The sequence below is a fragment of the Haliaeetus leucocephalus genome, unplaced genomic scaffold (assembly GCF_000737465.1).
Source record: "Haliaeetus leucocephalus isolate CR32 unplaced genomic scaffold, Haliaeetus_leucocephalus-4.0 Scaffold306, whole genome shotgun sequence".
Taxonomy (NCBI): domain Eukaryota; kingdom Metazoa; phylum Chordata; class Aves; order Accipitriformes; family Accipitridae; genus Haliaeetus; species Haliaeetus leucocephalus.
Genome location: NW_010972742.1, coordinates 6,243,930 through 6,269,520, shown reverse-complemented (window position 1 = coordinate 6,269,520; position 25,591 = coordinate 6,243,930). Strand labels below are relative to the sequence as shown.

Sequence of the window (25,591 nt, the reverse complement as noted above, 5' to 3'; positions counted from 1 at the left end):
AAGGAAACACCGCCCGGGGCGGAAGGTGGGCGGTACAGGCGCCTGAAGCAAGCTCCCATTGGTCGAGCCCCTGGGGGGAGGCGGGGATAAGGCTACAACATCTCCAGTCAGATCGGGAACCGGGCGTCAGTTTGAGCTTGACGGACGCGGCATGTATCCGGTAGCTGCCAAAGCAGGGCGCGCCCTGTGTTGATGGACGGGAGAAGAACCCAATGGAATTAGAGCGGGGAAATCCATGGGTGGACCCAGCCCTTCACAGGCCTCACGCAGGCCCAGTGGCCTGAGACGAGCGGCGAGGCGGGGCCGTCTCTTGGCCCCCCCCCGACGGGCAGCGTGGCTGGCCAATGACAGCGCGGCGCTGCCGGCGGGAGGCGAGATCTCCGCCTGACGGGCAGGCGGGCTGCCCAATCAGGCGAGGCAGGAAAGGGGGCTGATTCTGGAAGCCATTACGCCAGTGTCGCAGGGTGGAGGCCGTTAAGTGGGGTTTGCTGGGTGGCTGCGGTACGCAATTTGCGTATCGTTGGCGGTGCCAAGGGGGGAGCGGGGGGGGAACGGACACCTCCGGGCCCTGAGGGGCCTCGGGGCCCCCTGTTGTCCCCGGCCCCGGGGGCGAGCAGGCCTGGGGGGGGCCCTGCCGCCCTTCGGCCCTGCCCAGCCTCCCCCAGGGCCCCCTGGGCCCGGCCAGGCCCCCCCCGACCTGCAGGTGTCCCCCAGTGCCCCCTCCTCCGTGCCCCTCATGGCCATGGCGTCGCCCCCGGCGCCCCCAGCCAAGAAGCGGAAGATGAACTTCTCGGAGCGGGAGGTGGAGATCATCGTGGAGGAGCTGGAGCGAGGCAAGCACCTCCTCATCAACCACTTCAACGCGGGCGTGCCCCTGGCCGCCAAGGCGGCCGCCTGGCACGACATCCTGCGCCGCGTCAACGCCGTCGCCACCTGCCACCGCGAGCTGCCCGAGGTCAAGAAGAAATGGTCCGACCTCAAGACCGAGGTGCGACGCAAAGTGGCCCAAGTCCGGGCTGCCATGGAAGGGGGAGGCGAGAGCCAGAACGGCAACGGCAACGGGCCAGAGAGTGAAGACCCGACTGGTGCTGCAACTGCCCCGGTTATCCTCACCCCCATGCAGCAACGCATCTGCAACCTGCTGGGAGAAGCCACCATCATCAGTTTGCCGAGTGGGGACTGCAGCGCAGGTGACGGTACCGAGATACCCATCACCGCGTCAGCCACCACAGTCACGCTGACCCAGAGTGAGTGCCGCACCTGCTGAAGATGCTCTGTTCTGAATTGGAAGGTCATGCGGGGGGCCTTGACACCCACCCATGAGGAAGCCCTGAGCTCTGTGCGGGGAAACCCCTAGCAAAAAGAACCCCCCGCATCTCTGTAATGAAAGCACCATTCCCAGTATGTCCTCTTGCTGTAGGGGAGTGGCTGCAAGATATGCACCTACTGAAAGTCAGCGTTGATAGCTGGGCTCGGCCTTAAGGACAAGGGAAGCCAGTATCCTTTGCACCTCGCAGATTGTTCAGTCCCCCTCTCTGGGAGCAAAAGCAGGGGGAGAAGCATCTCCAAGGCTGATTTCCCAGTCTGCCCCAAAGAGCAGCTGTCCTTCTGGCTAGTGCCGTTCTGGGTCTTGTCTTTGCCCTTATGTCACTTGGTTAATGCCACTTGGAAAGATTGTTCTGGAGTTTGAGAAGTGATTTTGTCTAGACAGATAAGGCCCTATTCCTTTGGACTGTACGGCCTAGAAGGAAGCTCGAATGAGGGTGGAGTAGACTTAAATAGGTCATTTTGTGCATTGCTGTTCATTGTATGTTATCTCACTGAACAGGCAGTATTCCTGTGATATTCATTGAATAGTCCTGTAGATAAAAATCCCCGTATCGCAGCTACTTCTTACCCACTTTCTGTCCTTTGTTCTCAGTTCCTGCAGAGACGACCTACCACAGTCTGGAGGACGGAGTTGTGGAGTACTGCACAACAGAAGCCCCCACCACAGTCACTGCCGAAGCGCCCTTGGAGATGATGGCGCATCAACACGAAGTGTCTGCAAAACCCCAGGAGCTGAAAAGCCGAATTGCTCTGAACTCAGCCAAGCTCTTGCAGGAGCAGCGAGTGACCAACTTGCACGTGAAGGAGATTGCCCAGCACCTAGAGCAGCAGAATGACTTGCTTCAGATGATTCGTCGCTCTCAGGAGGTGCAGGCATGTGCCCAGGAGCGACAGGCACAAGCCATGGAAGGAACACAGGCGGCACTGAGTGCCCTCATCCAGGTCCTCCGCCCCATGATTAAGGACTTCCGTCGATTTTTGCAGAGCAATACACCCAGTCCATCGGTCACCACTGACCCCAGCCAGACGGGGCAGCAAGATGGCATGATCCAGTGAAAGAAACAGCGATGGGACGTCTTTCTTGGAAAAAATCTGCCCGTGCTGCTGGTGGACACAGGGAGCAAGGGGTGCTAGCTCTTGTCAATGTGAAATGGCTCGCCTTGGAGTCTTGCTGAGCCTAAACAGCTTTCTTTCTCTGTTAATCTTATGCTAATCTGCCTTTTCAGACTCCTCATACAGAGCCTTAGCAGGATGTGTAATAAACCAGGAACTTAACATTGGTTGCTTTAGTTCCTTAAACAATAGATTTATTAAATTTTTTTTTTATTTCTGTTTGGAAAAAACTCTCCAAAGTATGACACCTCTCTCTTTCTCTCTCTCTCAAGATCTAGAGCCTTTAACTGACTTCTGACGTGGAGAGTCTTGTTGCGATATCACAGTACTACAGCTGCCAAGGTACAGTTATCACAAACTGTAGTGCACGGTAGTGAATGCATTTCTGTCTCTTGCTGAAAGCATTTACTGGAAGTGTGGTACCGGATGTGGTACAACCTTCCCTCTGCACTGAGAGGTATGCATGACATCCAGCCCATGCAGACCAGCACCAAGCCTACATGCAGTTTAAATCCCACACACATCCCCCGAGGACATACATGGGATTAAAATAATGCATTCACCTCATGTTCTATCCGCATGCAGTCATGAAATTTCACTATGAACTTGGCAGATGTGATGAAAATTTCACGTCTTGGTTACCAGATACTGTCCTGGGATATGTATTGGAGCAATGTCTTACCTGTCTCAGCGTAGTTAACACACAAGGGCCTGGATGAGTTTCACTCAGGTGGGTGTAACAGGTGAAACTCCATCTCTCTCCTCTGCATAGTTTGTCACCTCCATAACACCTTGATTCATCTAAGTGGACCTGGACTATAGAGCTTCAGCCACGCAGTAATTCCCAGCATTTAGGAGTTTGTCAGCCACTGATTTAATTGAGTGAATTTTGGAGCATTTCTTGGTTCTGCTGGTGGTGGTGGTGGTATTTGCTCTGTACTTGTTAGGAGCTGGAAGCAAGTACAGCCATTCTTTGTTAGTCTGCTAGCTGGCTTTGAGTGGCATTCTGAGAAATGGGTTGAGGTTCACCTCACTATTTTCGTACCATTATACAGGGTATAACAACATTGCAGACACTTTTCTATTCTTTGAGGTGTTCAGGCTGTGGGGCTTGGTCCTCAGTGAGAAAGCTTAATTTCACAGCATGGTGAATGTGATTCTCACAGACTTGCAGTAACTTCATGGACTTTTAGGTTAAAAGCTCCACTTGTATATGCATGAAAGCAAACTTAAAAAAAAAAAAGAAGGAAGCATAACTCTTCTCTCCGTACCTTGCAAAGTGTGTCACATTTAACGGGCTTGTTGCTTGCCAGGTATTACTTTTGAAATGGAACTTTTTCAGAGCTGGTATTTGCTTGCTGTTAAGTCTCCTTTAGGGCTGAGACGTGGTGAGCAACGACTGATGAGGAAGTGAATTTGCACAATCAGATTAAACCTTTACCCAGCCTTTTATGGGGGGATGCTGATGGGGGACCCCTGGTTAGAGCAGTAGGTGAAGAGGCTACTGCTGCCTGTCTCTGGACTTTATTCATCTCCTCTGGTCCACAAGGCTGACGGGGGAGAAAAGGACAGCACGGTGAGAAGGGTTTGTCCCCCAGAAGACTCCCGACCCTTTGGCACCGACATCTCTGCTGAGTCAGGGTGGCATCAGCTGCGTCTTCCCGCCTTGTCTGGCATCTCATCACATGAATAACACTCACCTGACTCTTCCTCTCAGACTTCGTGGAATCAAGTCAATTGCTCAATTGAAATTTATTTTTAAAGTGAAAACTATCTCATATGTGTTGGTTTACCTCATTTGTGTAATGATCTCTCCTTTACAAATACGAATTTTAATAAAAAATACATTTTTGGTAAACAGGCTCTTTCAGTTCATCGGTAATGCTCCAGGGCAAAAATGAGTCCATGACAACAAGTTTGCAACAGAGAATCCTCACTGAGAAAGGGCCAAAGAAAGCTGTGAACAGCCACGCGTCATGGTAGCTTTTTCTCTTGTTCATGAACTTTGTGGCCTCGTATTTACATAATTATGGTCTTTTTCAAATAACAGCTTTTACAGCCTCACCTTGGAGCACTAGTTATTTCATTGTGTATGACAGATTACTGAAGTTTACTAATCTCCCAACTGCTCAGAAGATGCCACAATAGCCTAAAATGATGGATGAAGTACCAGCCTTTGGCATTAAATTGCAGTGTGCATTTTTTCAGTGACTAAGCACTTAAGCTGTGTTAGTTTCATAGGAGTAAACATGTTGCCCTTAGAACCACCCATTTTTCTTGTCTTTTCAGGATAAATATAGAGCTTAGTCAAGCAAGCAGCATTCAGGTGCAAGTTCCATGTACACATTTTTGTCTCATTAAAAAGATGTAGCAACATTTTAAATGTAGGGTGAGCACTGTGATGAGGGGCTTGGTGGTTGCTCATGACGAGGTCATCAAACTTCAGAAGGGAGAGAGAAAAGTGTCCCTTAAAGTTAAAACCAGGAGGAACAGGTAAATGTGGCACTTTAGAGGGTGAAGGTATATATGGGGCATTCAACTGAACAGGGAACTGGTGCCCAAGCAGAACAAAAGCTGAGGAGTAACATCTATAGATGTTAATTTGTGCTCCTCCACTGTTCTCTTTGTACCTAGAGATTTGTATTCAGCATCCAGAGCAGGAAAGAGCTGTGCAGGGATGTTCTGTACCTCAGAGGTGAAGGTGAGCAGCCGGGCAGCGGATGGCATCCTTCATACCTGCTGGAGAAAGAGAAGTTTGGTGAGGGACTCTTGGTGGGTCAGAAGATGAACTTTGCAGCAATGGGAGGCAGCAGCCAAGCTGCCTGCAGCACCACTAGGTGCTTCAGGAGCAAAACTCCGCTTGTGATGTGTGCAGCTCAGGCACGGCTTTCCAGGAGATGGCACTGCGCAACGGGGCAAGGCACGGGGATCCTGAGCTGCTGCCAAGTACCACTCACTGCAGGGCCCTGGCAGGATGTCCCAGAAATGACCCTTGTTGTCCAGATCTTTTGTGGTCCTGCTTGCTCCTCTCACTGATGAATCTTTTCAGGACTGAGAGCCCGGAGAGGAAGAAATTCAATGGGCAGAGCCCAGCGATGAGGAACACCAGTACCCCTAAAAAAGTCAGGATGCCTGAGAACACAAACCAGGTCCCTCTGCTTCCCAGAAAGATAGGCAGAGGACACTGGGATGTCGGGAGGTCATGTCTCTCTTTGGGACGAGTTCACTGCAGAACCGAATGGGCAGGCACAAGATAAAAAAACACATTAATTCTTTAATTATAAGCAAAGGGGCAGGTTTTAAGATTTTTCAGAAGACCACACATAAATATGTTAGTATCCCGCAAGTACAGTGTGCTGCCATAGCTACATTGCAGTCCTGGGAGCGGATCCCCGCCAAGGGACAGAATGATATCACCTGCATACTCACCCAAATTACCTTTACCTCCTCCAGCTTGTTTTTAAAGTTTGTCAAGCCTGTTTTGGCAAAGCATTCTTCTGGTTTTTTTGTGGGTTTTTTCCTGTTGCCATCTGAGAGGTTATTGCCAGCAGGTACTGTCAGCACAAGTGTGGTTTGTTAAGTATGAAAATTGAAGCATTTAAGATTCTTTGTCTTTCCTGAAAGCATCTGACAAGAAGCTTCACACAAATGATCAGCACAGCTTCCAGGCTGCGTTTTGCGAGCAGGAATGAAGCCCACACCACCTGCAAACTGGGCTCACCAGCCCTTGGGTCCCAGCCCCGCAAGGTGGTTAACCCAAGGCAGAAGCCAAGCCCCAGCAGGGACAGTTTCTGTTACCTCTACTGCCTGGGATCCCAAATTAGAGGTTGCCGTGTCAAGTGGGAACCACAGACTTACAGTTGTTTCTGCTGCATTTGGGGTAACAGCAGCATTTGCGGGGCTGTAGCCAGAAGCACGGAACCAGTGAGAGAGCCCATGGCCAGCAAGTCTCTTGTCCGGCAGAGTGCTGAAGGTGACACCTGGGATGCAGACACAGAATAACACTTAATAAACACAACAAGCCTCAAGGGAAAGCGGGTTCCAGTCTGCAGATTTTGGAAGAGGCAAACCAGCTCCAGTTCCACCAATAGGCCTCCCGGAAAGAAGCAGATAGTCCTGCCACACATTCCCAGGGCAAACTGGAGCAGACATGGAAACCAGTAAACAAAAAAAGCCAGGCGGCTGGATTTTCTGGTCTGGCCACATGTTTGGGGAAAGGAATCCACCAACTCCAGATTCCTGTGTTCCCTTTGTCTCTGCCAATAACAGGATCCCCCGTCCTGGCAGGCCAGAAACCCACTGTGCAGGTGTGTCCTTCCCATGTCCAACAGGAAACCCAGCCTGGCACAGAAAGTGAAACAGTTCCTGGCCTTTATGATGATGAGTTCAGTTAAATATGGAACTAGTGAAATACACAAGCAGACCAAAGTAGAGCTCGCAGCCTGTTATTAAATTAAGCTGAGAAGACATAAGCTTGGAATAACTCCGCACCGTAGGATAATCCTATGTAATGGGGATAGGTACCCATTCCTCGCACAGGGTTTCCAGCAACCTGCATGCTACAGATGGGGCTCACACCGCTGCGGTGTCCTGCCCCAGGGGCCTGCACCCCCTGTCCCATTTCGGGAGCTCCCCAGCCTGGGTCTGCTCCCCAGCTCTGCAGAAGGCACCCACCCACCGCGGCTGCCTGGCTTGCAGCTCCTGTACAGCTTCTCAGAGCGGGTGCATTGCAGGTGCTTGGCCACCAGCAGCATGCAGAACACCTCTATAGCATAAAGCATCGTGTGACAATCTTTTCTTTTTGGATGACAAGGCTGAAAGCTCATTAAAGCTATTATAACAGAGGTTACAGGTGTAACAGAGTAGAGCCATTATTGTGTTCATGCTGTTGCAGCAACGTGTATAATTTAGTTTTCAAACTTTAATCATTTGGCTGCTAGGACAAATGGATCAGCATGATGATGTTTTCCAGAGGAAGATGCTGATAATGTAATTTACAGGGCTTGATGATTTGCTCATGCATCTGGGATTCCCCTGGGATAAGAGATAGGATTTGACGGCTCACCAAACGCATTATAGAATCTATCTCGCTTCAACTTGCTGAGTTTTGTCCCTTCTGAATTTATCTTGCCTTGTTTCTCCCCTGCTGCTGTACCTCAGCTCTCAAAGTGGGGAGGCAGGAAGCAAGAAAAGCCATCTCTGTTCCTGCTCGCCCGCAGTGCCAAGGCGAGCAGAGCATAGAGATCCCAGCCCTGGCCAGAGACACACCTCTGGTGACAGCAGAGGTGAGGCCCAGACTTAACTGCAGAGCCCAAACTGATAAATTATCCCAGACTGATAAGACGATGCCCTGAGCCAGCAAAAGTTGAGGAAGTGGTGGCAGCAATGGGGAGAGGCATCAGGAAAGGCTTAGGTCAGGGAGAGCATGGGGCAGGGACGTGGCTGAGGTTCACACAGCAGAGGTGAGGTGGGCATGGCGAGGCCGAGGTCGTAGGAGAGAAATCAACAGCATCCAATTCTGGGGTAAGCAGAATCAGTATGTATCAGAGCACCCTGTTCACACACATGCCCCCTTAGTGAGTGGATTGGGTCTGGATTGGAAAATAATATAAAGCCAGTGGGATGGTGGATGGACAGAGATACCCTGCACCCACACCCCCTCTGTGGTGCCTCTGTGGGGCTCAGACTAACTCGCCCACTCTGAGATCAGCAGAGGCACATGTTTGGAGGAGCACTGTCCCTTTAAAAAAATGTGAATTTGTCCAGAAACAATTATGCAGCATAAACACAGAAAAATCAACAGGGTGAATTTCGAACTAATAAAGATTTAATCTCTAAGTCATGAGACTGCGTTTGTTAGGAAAATATACATACCCCTGAGAATCCAGCTACGGTTGCTATATTACACACTGTTCAGCAGCTCACTGGGCATTTTTCCAAATCCGTTTATTTTTAACATCAGTCACATTATTCAATTAATTATAAAAACACTGAGGTTTTCAAGAGATGTTTCTGATAAAACTGCCAAGTAAATATGTGTGAGAACAGCAAGGATTAAAATCTCTAAACTTTAGCATTTGGGGCTGTTGCTATAAACAAGAGAAGTCCTCCGAGGAGGTTATTTATCAGAGTGAATCATACCAGATAACACACAGCCTCCTCCCACACCACAAACAGAGAGATCGTTTGTCCTTTACCTAGTGAGGAAGCAAAAGATCAACACGTCCGTCAGCGGTACGCTCAGGGAATGAGAAGTGTGAGGGACTGGGCTGGATTCTTCAGATGCTTCCAGCATTTGAGCATCCCAGCTTGGCAAATATTAAATATTTAGCAGACTGAGCTCTTTCCCAATAAACTGAGAAATAGAAAGCAAAAAAGCCCAGCCAATCTCCAGCAATGTCTCGAGGCCTTGAAAACACCAGGTATCCATTGATGGAACAATTCAAGCCCTACCTTTAAAAGCAGCCTCCACAAACCCTGCTGTATGGGAAGACTGATATGTTCTGAGACGGTTTCACTGTACCAATATGAAATGTTTTCCCAGCCCAAAGTCTGTGTATCTGCTTAACCTTATAAGCAAGAATCATAACAACACATTGGGCTTAATCCAGTTTTTAACTTTTATCCAAGTACATTGACATGTACTTTTCCTAGCAGACTTTTTTTTTTAAAGTCTCACATTGTGGTAGAATTATTTGATAGCTCTGATATTGTCTGCATAGATGGCAAAGATTAAAGGCAAGGAGTCTGGGCATCAAAGCCTGGCAAAGAGAGCGAGGACTCCCAGGCTTTCATCCAAGCTTTACCAGACATGCAAATCAGCCTTGGGAAAAGTCCCTCCCATATGAGCCTCAACCTCTCTGCCAGAGACTCTTAGGCACATCCCTAACTTTAAAAACTAGGCAAATCATATTGATGATTGCAGACTCCTTCAGGACAAGGAGAGACATTTTGTTCTGCTTGCCCTTAAACGATGGAATCCTGCCTAACCAGGGATCCCAGCCACAGCACAGGACACAGCAGCAGCACGTAATAACAGGGAGCCATTTTGATGAAGAGATGTGTTTAACTGGTTGCCACATCTCACACACAGAGGGTGAGACTCCAGCTCCCGGCCCTGCCTCGCGCTGCCCACAGGGGTGTGCGGTGCCAGGGCCTCCCTCCTGCTCCACGACAGCCAGCCCAAATGCTGCTGGTCAGCCTGACCCACGGCCCGCTGTGTGGTACCCAAAGGTGCCAAGGGAGGACAAGGCGGCCACACCGCTGCATTTGTGAGGCAGTGCTGTCTGAAGAGCTGCAGCGCATGGGACGTACCCATTGGAAGGTGTGTCACCAGGAGCTGCCTGAGCAGGGAAGGCACTGGGACAAGGACAGGGCAAGGGGGCCTGGATGTCAAGGGGCAGCGCTGAAGAGGACGCGGAGAGACCGCGTCTGTCAGAGCTGCCTCTCCCATCACCTCAGCCCAGGCAGGGTCACCTCGGCTGCAGGCTCCAGGGGCCGAGGCCTGCCATCCTCTCATCCAGCCCGCTCCAGCCCCGCGCACTCCAGCGCCATCTCGGGGCTGCTCGGCCTGCGGGGTGCCTATGGGACATCCGGGGGGGGAGGGCGGGAAGGCCCGAGGAACCCCCTGCCCGGCAGCCACACGACTGGCCAGGCAGCCAAGCTGCGCCACGTTCCCGCCGCCCTCCCTAGTGAGGCGACACCGGGGCCACCACAGAGCCCCCCGCTTCCCGCCCACTCTCTCAGCCAGGAGGCGGGTCTTGCCCAAACCGACAGCCTCCACCTCCAATCGCCGCGCTTTCTTCCCCGCCCCGTGCCGGAGCAACCAATCAAAACCTCGTCATTCTCGGCCCGCCTTCTTGCGGCTTGTCCAATCGGGCGGCGCTGCTCTCCTGCTCCCCTCCCCCCTCTCCCTGGAAGAGGGCGGGAGGGGGGGTTGGTTACGTAGTGTCGGATCGGTATTCCCGAAGCGCGGTGGTGGTGTTGCTCTGCCTTGTGGCTGCTTGCGGAGTTGGCGTAGCGGCCGCAGTTTGCGTAGCGCTAGCAGAGGCGGCTGTGGCGGGGAGCAGCGGTGGCTGTGGCGGCCGTGCGAGGAGAGGGCAGGAGGTGCGAGCAGGGCCGGGCAGGGACCGGGCCAGGACCGGGCCGCAGGTCGGTGGAGGGAGCCGGGAAGCGTGCTGAGACCTCCCGTCGGTCAGCTCGTGACTGGGGGGCCGGGAGGGGGGCTGAGACCTGGCTGCAGCTCGGTGCACGGATCATGGGGCCGGAGCTGGGCTGCGGTGCGGCCCGGCTACGGCCCAGTGCATGGCCCCTGGGGCTGGGAGGGGGGCTGATACCTGGCTGCAGTTCACCCTGTGGTTCACAGGGCCGGGAGGCAGGCAGAGACCTGGCCACCGTTCAGTGCTTGGCTCAGAAAGAGAGCTGAGACCTGACCACAGCTTAGTGCATGGCCCAGGGGTGCCAGGGGACAGGCTGTGATCTCACTGCAGCCTGGTAAGTGGTCCATGGGGCCCAGAGGCGGGCTGATACTCGTACGCATCTCGGTGCACGGTCCGGGGGGCTGGAAGGCAGGTGAGACCTAGTAGCAGCTCTGTGCAGGGGCAGATATGGCTCATGGAGGGGGCTGGTGGTGCGGAGCAGTCACCAATCTGCCCTCTTGCTCTGCTGCGAGGCAGCCGTAGGAGAGTGGTGCCTCTGCAGAGGTGCCCAGGCCCCGGTGCAGTGGGCAGAGCCGCCTGGATTCGCCTGCTGCCACCCGAGCGGGAGAGGGGCTTTAACCGCACACCCGTACAGGCAGCAGGAGCTTTGCCTGCATTGGTTTGCAGTCATTAATTCTTAGTATCGGTGAGGATTGTTTACTGCCCGGTGTTCAAAACCTTGTCCCTTTTAGATGCTAATCAGCTCTTGCTTCCCTGGCTTAGGTGTTGCATAAATCTGTAATGAAATGACTGTCTCCAGCCCCAAAACTGAACTGTGCAGGGCACAGCTTGGTGTAGACCTGGTGCTGGGAGAAGGCAGCATGCTCGGTGGGCCTGGCTATTGGACAGCCAGATGACCTGATTCGGTTGTTATGCTGTGTAATCTGGAGCAGACTGCTTTTTTTTCCTATGTGCTGCTTCCTCCATTTATACGATACAGGTGCTAACAGTTAGGGCTGGTTGGAAATACAGAAAAGAAACAGATTTTTGCATTTCTTGAGATTGCTTTTGCTTACACTTGTTAGACTACACGTTAGACTGATCTTGCTCTGTAAACTGCTTCTAAAGATGATGGGTGAAAATAGAGCAGATTTTTATTAGCAGCTTTGCAAAACAGAAATTACGAGGGGGATGACAACAGTGAAGCTTGCCCTAGGCAAAAAGGGGAAAGAGGATGTTAGGGCCAGGCTAATTGGGGCCATACCTCTTAAGACTGGTATGAGTCCGGACTGAATATTACCCATCCAAACAGGTTTTAGAGGAGGAGGAGCCCAAGACTGGCTGGAACTAATTTACTCATTTCCCTCCCAAAGGCTGACCCGAAGACCTGTATCAAGGAGTTGCACAACAGGAGGAGATAGAAACTGGAAGCTCTCTGAATGTGCTGCCCACAGACTTAAGGCTTCATCGGAGACTCAAGATGACTTGCCACGAGAGATGCTTTCTGGAGGGGTTGTGCTGAAGACAGAGCACTGCAGCCTCTAACTGGGACAGCTCCTGCTGGTCTGGAGCTGAGACTGACTTCTCTCCCTCCCTTTTCCCTTGGAGATGTTGCAGAGATTTAATCTGACCTCTTCCTCCTCACCTGAAGCCTGCCGTGGCGATGATCCCACAGCCAGATCCGACCACCAAAGAGAAGAGTATTGTGCGTTTGAAGCTGGGCCATCTTTGTAACTGAACTGGAATTTACTCCCTGCTTGCGCTCCTTGAACGAGTGCCGTTCCTCTGCTTGTCTGTGTGTGTTTTGAGCCGCTCCTCCCCAATCTTGTTTGGAATTCCTGGGCTTTCCACGCTGAATTTGCCCATGGCTTTCCTGATGAAGAAGAAGAAATTCAAGTTTCAGACAAGTTTCACTCTAGAAGAGCTGACTGCTGTCCCCTTTGTGAACGGGGTTCTGTTCTGCAAAATCAGGCTGCTAGATGGAGGAGACTTTGCTAGCTTATCTACCAGGTAAGAAGCTGCTCACAGACTTGCTTCCTGGCTGTGCTTCTTTCCCTGGTTATTCTTCAGTTGAGCGGTTTAGCATATGGCTACCACTTGCCTACCCCTTGATGGGATTTTAATAGTTCTGTTGTAGGGCCCCACATGCCACATATTCTCCGGAGCAGGGGGGAAGAACGTAGCTGGGGAGCTCTGAACCTGGGTGGTGTTGGCTGATCAGAGCTGGACTGAATCTTTCAGAGATGTGGGGAGGGAGCAGGAGGCCGTTCCCCTGAAACGGACTGGGGTTTGTAGATGAAATCCTCTCTCCCCCATCCCCCTCCCTGCCCTTGCCCAAGCTCTCACATGCTATTTCAGACCGTATGCTATTTTGCTTTCGTGCCCGACTTGAAACTCAACTCTGTAGAAGACTGTATCTAAGCAAATCAACCCTTCCCAACTTTGCTCTCCCCTTTTGCTTTTGAATTACTGTTCTTGGTAAGAGTGGAAGTAGCTTGCTTTGCATTGCAAATTGCTGTGCAAGGGAAAACTGCTGCCTGGAGTCAAAGTTGTCAGTGTTAAAGACACAGTTTATCTCCTTGAACTGATGCCATTGCATCTTCAAGTTTATAGCTGCAGTATTTTCTTTTTTATGTGATCTGTCATACCAGGATCATTTCTGCTGCACATCCTATAAGGTTGTTCTGCCATCACGTATTGGCATTTCTCTGACTCCTTCAGGCAGGTCTGTCCCCACTCCTGCTACTAATTGCTAATAAAAACTTGCTTTGTTTCCAACTATGCACATAGATTATCACCAGCAGTATGCAAACGCGAATTCCATAACAGCCCAGACTTGCTTTCTTTCTGCCTCAAGATGTGAAGGAAGCCTTCAGTGGCTTTCAAAACTTGTTTTTTTGCTTTCCTGAGTGACTGCTCAGTTTTAAAGGTACAGGATTAGTTTGTGCTAGCTGTTAACTGCTTTATCCCAGAGCTGAAGCCTGGTTTGGTCTGGTTTTCCTCTTTGTGGTGCTGCACACTGAGCTTTCTCATTTCAGAAGAGAAGATTTTATTGGGCAAGCATAAAACATTTCTGTCTTGCAAATAGAAGTGGTAGAGCATTGCTCAAAGCTTGGTTTTTCTTCTAGAGGCACAGTGCAACCTCATCTGAAGTCTGTAGAAGCCGTGGGTGTGGAACACCTCCAAAAATGGACTTTGAATTAATTTCTCTTTTGAAGAAAATCTATCAAAAGAGCTTTTCCTTACAGTGTTCTCCCCTGAGGCTAGATCCTTGGGTTTGGTGGAAGCAGCTTATCTAAGGAATTCAAACAGTATGTGAACTTGGAAAGAAATTAACCCCTCTGCTTCCTGGAGTCAATAAAATGAGTTGAACTGGAGGGTATCTCAGGAAAAGCCTGTGCTAAGAAATGTAGATTTCCTTCTCCCTGTCATCCTTGAAAGCAGCATTTAGGAGCTGTAGCTGGGGTTTGCTGATGCAGCCAGCCGTTTGGGTTGCATTGGGTTGTTTTCTGAGCTGGCTGGCGTTCAGCAGTTCGCTCAGTGCAGCGCGTTGCAGATGTGTTCCAGCAGCGAATCCTCTGTAATTTAAACCAAACACATACATTACTCTCAACTGGCTTGATTGCTTATAAACGAGCAAAGGGGAAGTAGGCTGTTGGGTTTGCCGCCTTTCCCCTAACCTGTCTGTACTCTAACTGAAAGCACATGGAAACCTGTTCCTGCTTGAAAAGTTAGGAGTCTCAGTGGTATTGAGTCATTTGACCTTTTCCAAATATTTTCCCCTGTTGCAGTTAGAGAAACTTCAGGAGAGGTGAATTTCCAGGAACAGTGAGGAGAAGAGTTACTGTGTGGAAAGGCTCCCAGATCATGCCTTGGCTCTGTTCTATGCTCCTCTAGTCATTTCCATGACCTTTTTGATACTCTTTGGATCTGGGGAAAATTAAAGGGAAGGGGATGCTGTATCCATGTTGTGTTAGAAGGCTATACATTATTTAGGACCTGTGATTGTTTCTCGGAAATCAACCACTGCCAAAAACGACTGCGTTTGAGGTTGCAGTGTCTGTCAGGTCATCTTTTGTGAGCTGCTTATGTAAAAGTCTGGTGTTTGCTCTGCAATCAATTTGGGCTTCTTCTGCGGTCTGTGGCAGTAGGAGGTGTGCAGCTATGATTGAGCACACCAGTAGCTCCTTCAGCCCATGAGTTTTCAGAGAACTGATCTGAACAAGGTGTCCCATGTTGTTTGGAGTCTGTAAACAGCAGGGAGAAGTAGGTATAAGAACCCTTTGTACGACACACTAAATCAGTTTTCTTTTTTCTCGATTAAGTGACATATGAAGTGGAAAGAAGAGTGTTGTCTGAGAATATAAGAATCTCCAGAGGCAGATTTTTCAGGTTATTTACAATAGACTTACTTGGCAGCTTGGGCGTGTCTGTAGTGAGAGGTGGAGATACGATATATCCAATGAGTTGCTAGGTGGCACCGGGTTAATTTGACCTGTGAGCAGAGCAGAAGTGGGAGGCTGTCCTGCCGGCTCCCGTCAGCCCATCCTGGTCCCAAGTCCGCTTCAGCCTGGGTTGCACATACCTGCTGCTGCCTGGTGCTGTGGATCCGGTGGGATGCACCTCGGGCCAGGACCCCCCTCCTGGGCTGTGAGCTGCTCACATCTCCTCTGCCTGGACTGGGACAAAGCAGCTTGGCTGGAGGGGAACCTGTCTGAAATGCATTAAGACTTAACACTCTTAGGAATTCAAGGCACTCTGGAAAAGGTCCAGGTCCTGTCAGCATATTCAGCTTTGGGGATCTGCCTCTCTTGGGTTTTCTGGTTTGGTTTTTTTTTCTTGCAGGCAGGTACCGTTTTTCCGTGCTTGCTGTGCTCAGGCCTTGCATTAAACCATGGGTATTTAACTGACTAAAGTTGCAGCTGTGAATATCCTTTTGCTTGTCCTTTCCCCTCCCTTTGTAAAGTCTCCTTACGCTCTGGCGGGGCTTCTGAGTGTAAGACTTACCCGTTTCAGTTTACAGTGCTCTGCATGGAAAGCACCTATTGTTTGTGCATTTATCACCCTGTTGTTGGATTACCGAAGTTGGTCTTCTGAAAATGCATCTGAGCCGGCTGTAGGCCAGGCAGGTGCTGTATTTCCCCACGGAGAAGTACCAATATTTTCCTTGAGTAGTATTAATCCAGATACTTAAATAGCACAACTGCCAGTGAATTCAGTTCCCTCCCAAGTATCTTTAAAAATAGCAGGCACAGAGCAGTAGCGATGTATTCATGGCAACCGTTTTTGTGAAGCAGATGGGCTGCTGCATTTTGTACCAGTTTGAAGCTTTTTGGGGGGGTGTGCATCTTTGTTCCTAGAGAGATGATACGATAAGCTCATCAGGAGGTTTTGGATCCATGGATCGGCGCAGGCAGGAGCCTGGATGTCCAAATGAGGCAAAGCTACAGGCTGATGTAGCACGTACATGTACATCTTTGGGTACCATAGAAGAGGAAGACTTGATTAAATTTATCCCCCCTCTCTGCTTACAGTATCAGTTAATGTTGAGTGACAGCCAGATGCTCTTTAACTTGGAGCTGATTGATTTCTGGCTGCATGTTGGTAATGAGCATTGCTGGTGCATGATGTGAAGGAAGTGGAGAGCCAGGTGTTATCCACAGACTCCTGACCCTTCATCCTATGTTGTTCTGTTAGCATGCCAACAGTTTCACTCTGGTATTTCTGGATTTGAAGGAAGGGATTGTACTCTGAAAGCCCCTAGCTGGCTCTAGAGGAAAAACTGAAAACTGTTTTGCATGAGTAGAGCAACTTTGAGGGCATTTCCCACCTTCCTCATTGTCTTCTGAAGGCACCTCAGACTGTATTTCCTTAGGGAGCATGCGTTCCCAAGCACTTTTCAGCTGGGTTTTCTGATCCTGGCACTCCTGCGCCATTTCGAACCAAAGAACATAGTTTGTCTCCTGCAGCCCAGCAGCTGTTTGCATGCAGGCTTGATCTGGGAAGAGCTGACCCTGTTAGGGTGGTCTGGCCTCAAAGTATTTTGGTGCTGTAAGCTTGAACTGAGAATGTTCTTAGCCTTGCAATTTTTAATAAAAGTGAAAGGCCACTTCCTGCGCTGCATGGGGGTTGCTTTTTTTTTCTGTGTGTGTAAAGCTGCATCAAGAAAGCCGAAGGAAATGCTGATATTTGGGGAGGCACCTCATACTGATAGCTCCCTGTGGACTGAGGTCAGCTTTTGTGTGAGTGTGGCTTTGTCATCCTTATGTAGGTATGGACCTAAAGCTACTTGCTTTTCTCAGCTGGCAGGATGCAAAGTATTATTACGTGTTGGTAGTATACACAACACAGCTGACGATTCAGAAACCTTTGCAAAGGGAGGTGCAAGTTGTACCACCTCTGAAATGCAGCTGTGTCTCAGTTGTGACAGTTGGAAATCATCTAATTCCCTGTTTTCACATAGTCACTGTGCCTGATGTTACAGAATCCTTCAGGTAACTAGGTTCACCATGTTTGGCTCTTTCATACTGGAAAATTGTTAACTGTTTGGTTAATCAGAGACCAAAGGACTGATTCAGCCTGCTTGAGATCTAAATCTTCACCACTGTCTGCCTTAAAACAAAGGTTAAGTAACTAAATAGTTTCTTCTAGAGTCAGCGTCCCCAAGAGGGAAGAAAACTAGTAGCAAAAGGAGAGGATTGCTGGCTGAGTTCTGGCTTTTGATTTGAGTGGGATTGCCATAGTTGAGTAGAGGAAGGAACTTGGTTGTGGCTCTAAACCATTCTCCCAGTTCCATATTTTAGGAGGACATGCATTTGGCTCTATCCTCTGCTAAAGCGTGTGGTGTGATAACATATTTAAAAAGTGCTTTTGTTGCAAACGTGTCTGAAAATGCAGACCTTCCCCATATGTAAATATATTCCTAATATACAGACCAAGAGAGTGAGTTTTAATGCTTCAGAGCAGCTTCACATGCTAACATCCTTCTTCCCTGGCTGCAGCCTCAGGAGTGGGCTGTGGGGGTGTTAATGGAGGAGGCACTTGAATACAGTCTCTAGAAATGATTTGCAATAAAACATAACCTAGTTAAGATAATATTAAGGCCTAGTACCTGCACTGCTTGCATTCTGAAAGAAATATAGGGAAACTATGCAGCAAAGATCAGAAAAAGGGGTTTCATTCCAGCAGTTTAGCTAAATGTAAGTGAAAGTCGTGAGAGCAGAAGCAGTGGATGAGGTTTCACCTCTGGCAAGTTGAGTATGTTGGAAAAAGTGCAGAAGTGATACAGCACAGCAAGGTCCCCAGCACAAACGATCTTAAACTGTGCTTTGAGTTTGGAGAGCATTTCTATCACCTTTTGTGGGCTCTGGCTGCTACACCTGTAGGGTCTGACCACAGAGGCTTTGGGGTGGGTTGATTTGCTTTGTGCTGGACTTGCCTCTTCCTGTCACCCGTCACTGCGTTGGAGCCTGTTGCAAGATTGGCAGTTACGTTGAAACTTTCCTGCCACAGGGGCTGTATCCTGTTGAGTAAAGAGCATTCTCTGTTTATGCTCTGACTCCTGTTCCGGCTGCTGTTGCTCAGGCAGGGGCTGCTTTGTTGACCAGAAGCTGTAATCTAAAGCCCTGTAACTGATATGCTGTGTGTACAGCATCAGTGAATATGTTCTGATACAGCTGGCTTTCAAACTTCCCCCTCGTTCCCGATTCTGAACTGTCATTGCTTTGACAGCTAACTCTTAGCAACAGCCTTACCTGTGTGGCTTAAGCAGCCCTTGGCTGAAAAAATTACTCATTGGAAATTAATGTTCTGCTTTGAGACTGGGATCCTGTGGCCCACTTGATTTGCAGGGTGGCAATACCATCAGCTCTGTCTGAGGATAAGGGGAGGTAGGAGAGGGTGTGCCCCCCTTTCCCCCTCCTTTAAGACATGTATTTATTTCTGAAATACAGGAGAAAACCTAAATGGCTTCTAGTCTGTTTATTCTTTGTGCTCTTGAGCTGCCATAAGTGTTGACTCTAGCTTTGTAGCTGTATTTCTGAGGAATTCATGCATGCCTTCGGGAGCCTGTGGTCTCACTGCACAGTGGTTGGTATTTTAATAGGCCATAAGTTGCCAGTGGCAAGTTGTTCTGGTACCAGTTTCTAGATAAATGAGGTAGGTACAGATTTATTTCTTATTATTATTTTATTGCAGGAAGCTACAACTGGTAGTGTTTTGGGAAAGAGCTCAGCGTCTCCCTCAGATCAGAAACCTCCCTCACTTGAGGGCAGGTCTGTATGCTCACAAGCCTGATGGAGTGGGATGGTGAGCTCTTGCAGCATCCACCTGCACTTGGCTCTGTAAGGTCTCATCTGTGCAAGGACAGATCAATGTGGCTCTGTATGTGGCCTCCCTTTTTCAAACAAGATACGTTCTGCATCTTCTGTGGGCTGTCGGCTCTGCGCTGGGCTTTCAGCCTGCTCTGAAGTGGATCGGGAATTATTTTGTAAGCTGTGGCTTATATAATAAAACAGAAGCCTTTAGGAGTGCCCTGGACCAACATTTGGACCTGCTTGTTTCTTCTGTAATGGCCTGTGACCTTGTAACAGTAATCCATGCTGTAAAGGTGATGATTTCAGGTGTTATTTCAGGGGGCTGGATGTGTTACCCCACCCCAGTACCAGCTGCTTACCCTGCGGGATGAGAAGCTTTTTTTTTTCTTGCAGTTTATTCATATTTTGCCTTTGTGCACATGCTGGGAGACACGATACGCATCGCTATCGTAACTCCGGACTTGGCATCATGATCCTTCTGGTACCATACAGTGGGATTCGGCATCTCATTTTAGCGCCTGGGTTTGAAAGGCACTTCCCACTAGACAAACAGTTGTGCCTGTGTTCGCTGGATGAACAGTCTTCTTGTTTGGTGTACTTTTAATCTGATGAGCAAGAAAGGGAATTGTTCTGCAGGATTCAAAATTGCTGATCTTCATGGATGTCATTTTCACGTGCTTCTTGTGGGTCTCCCATGTAGCTCAATTGATAAGGCTGAGATGAGGAAAAGATCAAGGAAATGGGATGGGGTTGTGGGGACAAGGAAGAAAACAAAGAGGAAGCACATGGAGACTAGAGGATTGGGAGGAGGCAAGTGTGGAAGAGACAGGATGTTTTAGATAAGCAATAGCATATACAGTCCATATAATGGATACTTTCCGTGCAGATAGAAAGTAGGTGAGCTGGCAAGAGGACAGGATTATGCCTTTCCTTTGGCTGAATTTATCATACTTCATTGGTGAGAGGAGGCCTTGAAGGAGGTCCCATGTTGTAGTAGGAGATGGGACTGAAGCTAAAAATACTTTTACTGCCGTATGCTGTATTCTAAATAAGAAATGAACCCTGTCTGTTCAGCCTGAAAGCACTGAGGGTGCTTACATGGGAAGAAGGAAGAGAGTATATGGATTTACTGTACTGGAAGGGCTAGAAAACTGCAGCACTAATAAGCAATGCAGCTTTAGAGACCTACAGAGACCATCACCCCTGCATGTGGTTGGTAACAGCCTGAAATGTGCTCTCTGAAATAAACAACTAAAGCTAGAAAACTTTCTTTTGGGATTACTGCTTCCTAGAGCTGCGTGTTTGCCTCAATGAGGCAAGTTCCTTCTCTTGCCATTCGGTGTACCAAATGTAGAAGACAAAATGTAAGGTCTTGTTTAGTGTCTTTCAGAAATTACCAAGCTTTATGCTCTAGTCTGGCTTTGGAATGGAAAAGCAGATCAAGGAATAGGAAACCCTGTGAAAGGGCTGTGGTCTCAGGGTTTCAGTTTGGGGTAGTTGCATACCTCCATTTTGCTTCCAGAATAAAACTTTGTATGAAATGACTGTGACGAGGTGTTTCACTAATGGATATTGGGTTAATGATCAACAGAGACTCCCTCAGCCAGCTGCCATGTGAAACACTGGTCAGCACATGCCTACCTGTGCTCCTGTCTGCTGCTGGAGTTTCCATTCCTCCTGAAATGCAAGTTGTGAGTGTGAGGAGTACAAGATGGGGAGGCCAGAGTGAACCCTGCTGAAGGTTTCCAATTGCTTTGTTCTCTGTCCAGTCACTTTTGTTTCCAGTCCTTAAAGGATAATATTGCTCATAAAAATAAAATGCAAATGGCCAGGAGAGGGGGAAGGAAAGGCTTGTCTGGAAAAACTCAGGTTTAGGCAATTATTTTTCCCCCCAGCCTTGTATCAGACTCTTTCAGGCTTTATCCACGCTTGAAACAGCAAAGGTGAGGTTGGGTGTGGTATCACAGTTTTCATTGGATTTTTGTTTGCATCAGTATAGGCTGGGTAGAGGGTTGCCAGCTTGGTTGCGTTGTCATCGTACTTTTTCTGTTTCTCTTGCTAGTTCCTGTTCTTCCCATCATTGCCTAGGCTGTGCCTGTGTGTCACAGAATATGAGAGAGGAATCTAGGATATTTATAATTCAGCAATTTTTCCAGATCTCTTAATGTTCCATTGCCCTGGAACAGAGCAGTAGCAGTCACACTTTGACATAGACTTGCTGTACCTTGTCAGCCCCAGCTAGTGCAGTATCCTGTTTCCAGACTAGGCAATAAGGGCTGTTCAGAGGTAGTCTGCTTGCCTCTGTTATAGATTAATTATGCAGTAACCCCTCTGTAGGAAAGCTCTTTTCCTGGCTTCTGTCAGCAGCCTGTTATGGTTTATCTCATACTTCGGTAACATCAGGCAATTGCATCTGCATAAATTGAATTCCTTTCAAGTGCAGTGCTGCTCATCTTATGGGTTTAGTAGCCTGCAGCACTCCTTGCCGTCAGGGAAACTCTGTGTTGTGGAGGACTGTATTTCCTATAACTGTTTTTTACATTTGCTACCTTTCTGCTTTGTTGAATACCCTTTTTCTGCTCTACAGGGAGTAGCTGATCATACTCTGCTCAGCCACTGGTCTCTTTAAGGTCTGTTTCTGATGTAGGTTTATAGCAATGGCTTTTCCTGCTTTCCATGCAAGTAGGTCTGTTATTTCAAAACAAATCTGCATGTTGTCTTCCCTCCAGAAGTGATGCATACACATCTCCAATGTCATTTGCTCTCAGTAGGGGAGAATCAAGGGAATGTGTCTGAACACAGCTGGTAGTGACAGCCACAGAGGAGGTAAAAACTCTCTGATCCTCAGAAACCTGCTCCTGGCAGCAGTGCAGTGGGAGCCTATGCTAACATCTCCCAGGGGCTTAACCAGCACCTACTGCTGTGACACGATGCAGAGCTCTCCCATATTCTGCTTTTAACCAAAATGTAACTTACAAAATTACCTTTCTCTGATTAGGACAAATTGCATCATGAGATACTGGTCTTGGAGAATTGTGTTTGTCTGGAGCTGTGGCTCCAGAGGAGCAAAAGCAGTTCTAACTGTTCTGTCTCAGACCCCTTTCTCTCCCCTGTTGCTGGCTCTGGCACTCCAGCATAACGCTGGCTCTGACACACTCCAGAGTCGGGGCAGAAGGGAAGGGAGAGTTGGGACAGGCAGGGTCTAGAAATCCCAGCCTGTCACCACCAGTATGGTGACGAGTCAGGGGGCAGCAGGCTTTACTCAGCAGCCTCTTCTAATTTGTAAACCTGTTCTACCTAATAGGCTTTTCGCTGATTAACCCTAACAGCGATAGATACCAATGGAGGGGATGGAGGTTTAGGGAGAATGCATTTGTACCTTGTCCTTAAAACCAGTGACCTGATTTCTACTGCTGAATGGTGCCTTTATAAAGGAACCATCATAAAGCACCTGTATTCATTGTGGAATGAAAAAGCTGCTGTTAACATATAAAGGGCTTTCTCCTGGACTGTTGTGTTGGTTTTGACTAAATGTATACCATATAGAAGTGGCTCACAGGGGAACATGTCTGAGCATGGTAGGGTGTTACCTCTTGGGTAACTAAACCTACTTTTAGCACCAGGGTTGACTTCAGGCAGCTTATTTACTGAAGGGCTCTTCAGTGTACTCGAGCCAAATTGCAGTGATGTTACATCACACGGTATTAATGAAATTATTCCAGAGATGAACTTGGCCTCATGTGCAGGTTAATTTGCACTATAAAGCCTTCTCTGGTACAGCTATATTGGCAAACTCTCCTTGTTGAAACAGGGTTGATATTAGCAAAAAAAAAAGTCACTTAACTATTCTGGCATCAGTATGTCTTCACGTGCCTTAAATCTGCCTTAGAGGCAAAAAGATTTGTCTCTGTGTACATCACTTGTGTTAGGGATGTTGTTCCTAGTCTTGTGTTGATTCCCTTCGGGGTTTTCATTTTCCAGACTGACTATCCCATTAAAGCCCTGGAGTACTGAGTTGACCCATGTCTTGATTTTTCTCATCTTGGAGGGCATTTGTGGATTTTTTGTTTGTTTGTTTTGAAAGGTAGCTTTCTTTTTTCTTTATAAGAGCATCTTGTTTACGAACACAACTTTCTTGCATCATGGAGTTGTAGCCATGTCTTGTACCATGTGTGGTAGGGATATTATCAGAATTCTCCTTGCTGGAGTTTACATTGCTGTCTTTCTTCTCTAGGAGTTTAAATCTAGTCAGCAAAGGCAAATCTGGAATCTCTTAGAATGACAGCTGATACAAGATGAAGGAAGTTTATAAATATATCAGCACTGGATAATTAGTGAATCTTCATTTTGCATCTACAATCTGCCAGAACTGAAAAGTCGTTCTAAGCTACAGTGTGGTACAGAAACATGTATTGACTCTGAAATACGGTGGGTTAACGTACCTTAATTTTGTTAGCATCTCTACAGAACAAACCTTAGAGTTTTTCTGAAGCATTTGGGACCTTCGGAAGCTTTAGTTCCTCTATCTGTTAGAACCACAGGGGAAATTTGAATTGTGATTTGTCCAAAGGGTGACCAGGCCCTGGAAGAGTCAGGATTTTTTTTTCCTCTTTTAACTTCTGTGTTTTTTACTGTGCAACTGACTGGGTAATGAGCCTGAACATGCCCTCCCTCTGTGCCCTCCATCCCCCAGTAACATGGAGGTCTCTCAGCTTGGGTTTGCTCATCCCCTGTAACTCCAGCTGACTTGGCTGGAGGCGTAGGTAAGAGTTCAGGAGCCCTTCTTAGTTAAGTTGTCCCCACGCCTGTTTTATGCATTGAGCATATTTGATTTTTCAGTGGTCATAGTTGTGGAAAATCAGATCTGAAAGGTATTTATGCCCAGAGTTAGACAAGTTCTTTGGAGTGTGCTGGGTGTGAACTGCAAGGTAGCCCAGTCTTCTGTAGCACAGAACAACCATGGGAGCAAGAGGAACAATGCATCTGAGACAGGCTGGAAAATGCAGCACCAATGTACAGCAACCTGAGTGTAGTAGCTGGTGGCTGACCTGGGCAGACCCGAGTGAAATCTGCAGTGCCAACCTGTTCTTGTTTCTTCTGTAACTGAAATCCCTGTGAATTTGCTTGAGAGAAAAGCACTGGTGGTGGGCTTGGCAGCCTGGCACATGGTTTGTTCTTGGCTAATCCAGCTCCAGCATAGTCTACCAGAACAACAGAAGTAGGAGTTGGTGTGGTGACTCAGTGCATGATCAGAGTTCAAAAAAAGCAAATGCGTCTTTCAGTGTTCAATACGCACGTTATTACAGACTTGTGTTTCAGTAACTGAGTCATCTATCCAGTTATTCCTTTCTTTACACTTAAGAGTTTGGTTCTTTGCTTGTGATGTTTTTGCTCCTGGCACATGTCCCTGGCCTCTGACCAAAAAGAGCTTGTGCTCTGTAGATGTGGCAAGAAGTCCTTGGATATGTGCTACTTCGGGTTGGTCTGTCTTCAGCACAGTGTGTAACATTAGATGTATTGCACAGCATTTACTGTTACAGTCCCTTCTTGTCCTTGTTTTCCTGATGTCCGGCTTTTTTTCTCTGCTTTGAGATGACAGAATGTAAATTATAAATACCTCAAAGGAGTCTGGCTCTGCTGGGCATGTCCTGTCTGTGAAGTGCCATGTACATGCCCCTTGCTGCTCTGCAGCTGAGTCTGTTAGAATTATTTCCCCTTGCCTTCTCCCTGCTCCACCCTTACTTACCCTTCCAAAATTCATCTTACTTGTTCTATAGCTTAAGTTTTAAAGGGTCATTATTCTTGACTTTATTTCTCCATTTGGCACAACTTTTTATTTCGTTATGCAACTTCTGCTGTAGCACTCGGTCACCAGCTGCATGCTATTTTTTAATAACTTCCATTGTTTCTCATAGCATTTTTAATACAGTTCATGTTAGGAGGAGCTTAAAGGTTTTAAGATTTAGATGCAGGAATGGTTGAAAATATTTTTTTCTAAAATAACCCCCAACGCTATGTTTTAGAAGCCCTGGCTGTACTGGAGAGTGCGGCTACCTAGTGCAGTGATCTGGAGAACATGAGGTGGACTGCACTGGAAAGCTCTTGCCTGTGGGACATTCTGCATGAGGTGCAGGATTTCATGTCTGTCACTTATAAAAGACACATGTCTGGATGCACGTGACTGGAGTCCAGACATAACTGAATTACTGCCTTTCAAAGAAGCTGTTAATATACAACTAGGAATGCTGATGCTGGAGGGTTTTCTACTGGTGATTGACTGCCACCCCCATTCTCCAGTAGGTATTATCACTCCCTGGCTTGTACTGGTGGACCTTTATCAAGATTGATTGCTGCCTTGGAGGGAACTGTAATATGAAGTTCAAAAGCTGTGCTTCTGCAGAAATAGGCTTATTCTGGAAATGAGGTTAAAGCCATAAGAAGTCAATCACTTGCCTGCTAGATACCAGCTTATTCCTAAGGAGGATTTCTAAATCATTCTTTGTATCCTGTTTTTATTTTGTGCTCACCTCGTTGTTTTTTCTCCAGTTCTTTTCCTTGCCTGCCTTTTGCATACTTGGTGCTGTCATCGTCATCCCCTGACCCCCAGTGAAACAGTCTTCACTGTTCCTTACCTTGGTTTCTCAGCTGTGGCTGAAGTTTCTTCCCTTAGGTTTCCCCCCCCCACCCGCCCCCCCC

General features: G+C 48.2%; 2 protein-coding genes across 4 annotated transcripts in view; both read left to right on the top strand.

The window, feature by feature from the left end:
• Nucleotides 1-456: 456 nt before the first annotated feature.
• NAIF1 (nuclear apoptosis inducing factor 1) lies at nt 457-4,164 on the top strand. Of its 2 annotated transcripts, XR_774577.1 has the most exons (3): nt 457-1,247; nt 1,922-3,172; nt 3,992-4,164. XR_774577.1 is itself a non-coding variant. In XM_010570995.1 (2 exons), the coding sequence occupies exons 1-2, from the start codon at nt 737-739 to the stop codon at nt 2,383-2,385; spliced, it is 975 nt and encodes a 324-aa protein (XP_010569297.1). In that variant the 5' UTR covers nt 457-736; the 3' UTR covers nt 2,386-4,164. The 2 variants fall into 2 exon arrangements, 1 of the variants encoding a protein (XP_010569297.1); XM_010570995.1 differs by having other exon boundaries at nt 1,922-4,164.
• A 6,227-nt stretch (nt 4,165-10,391) lies between these two features.
• Nucleotides 10,392-25,591, top strand: part of FAM102A (family with sequence similarity 102, member A) — a 35,241-nt gene continuing 20,041 nt past the window's right edge. Inside the window, exons 1-2 of one of the 2 annotated variants that reach the window (XM_010570991.1) lie at nt 10,392-10,548; nt 11,954-12,590. In XM_010570991.1, coding sequence (XP_010569293.1) covers nt 12,445-12,590 — 146 coding nt within the window. In that variant the 5' untranslated portion in view covers nt 10,392-10,548; nt 11,954-12,444. Of the gene's footprint in view, nt 10,594-11,953; nt 12,591-25,591 lie in introns of both variants that reach the window. The other variant, XM_010570990.1, reaches the window with a different exon arrangement.

Bases quoted from the DNA above. Each gene is read 5' to 3' on its own strand.
- NAIF1 (XM_010570995.1), top strand. From the start codon at position 737: ATGGCCATGGCGTCGCCCCCGGCGCCCCCAGCCAAGAAGCGGAAGATG. The intron at 1,248-1,921 runs GTGAGTGCCGCA...CTTTGTTCTCAG, and splicing joins CACAGTCACGCTGACCCAGA to TTCCTGCAGAGACGACCTAC.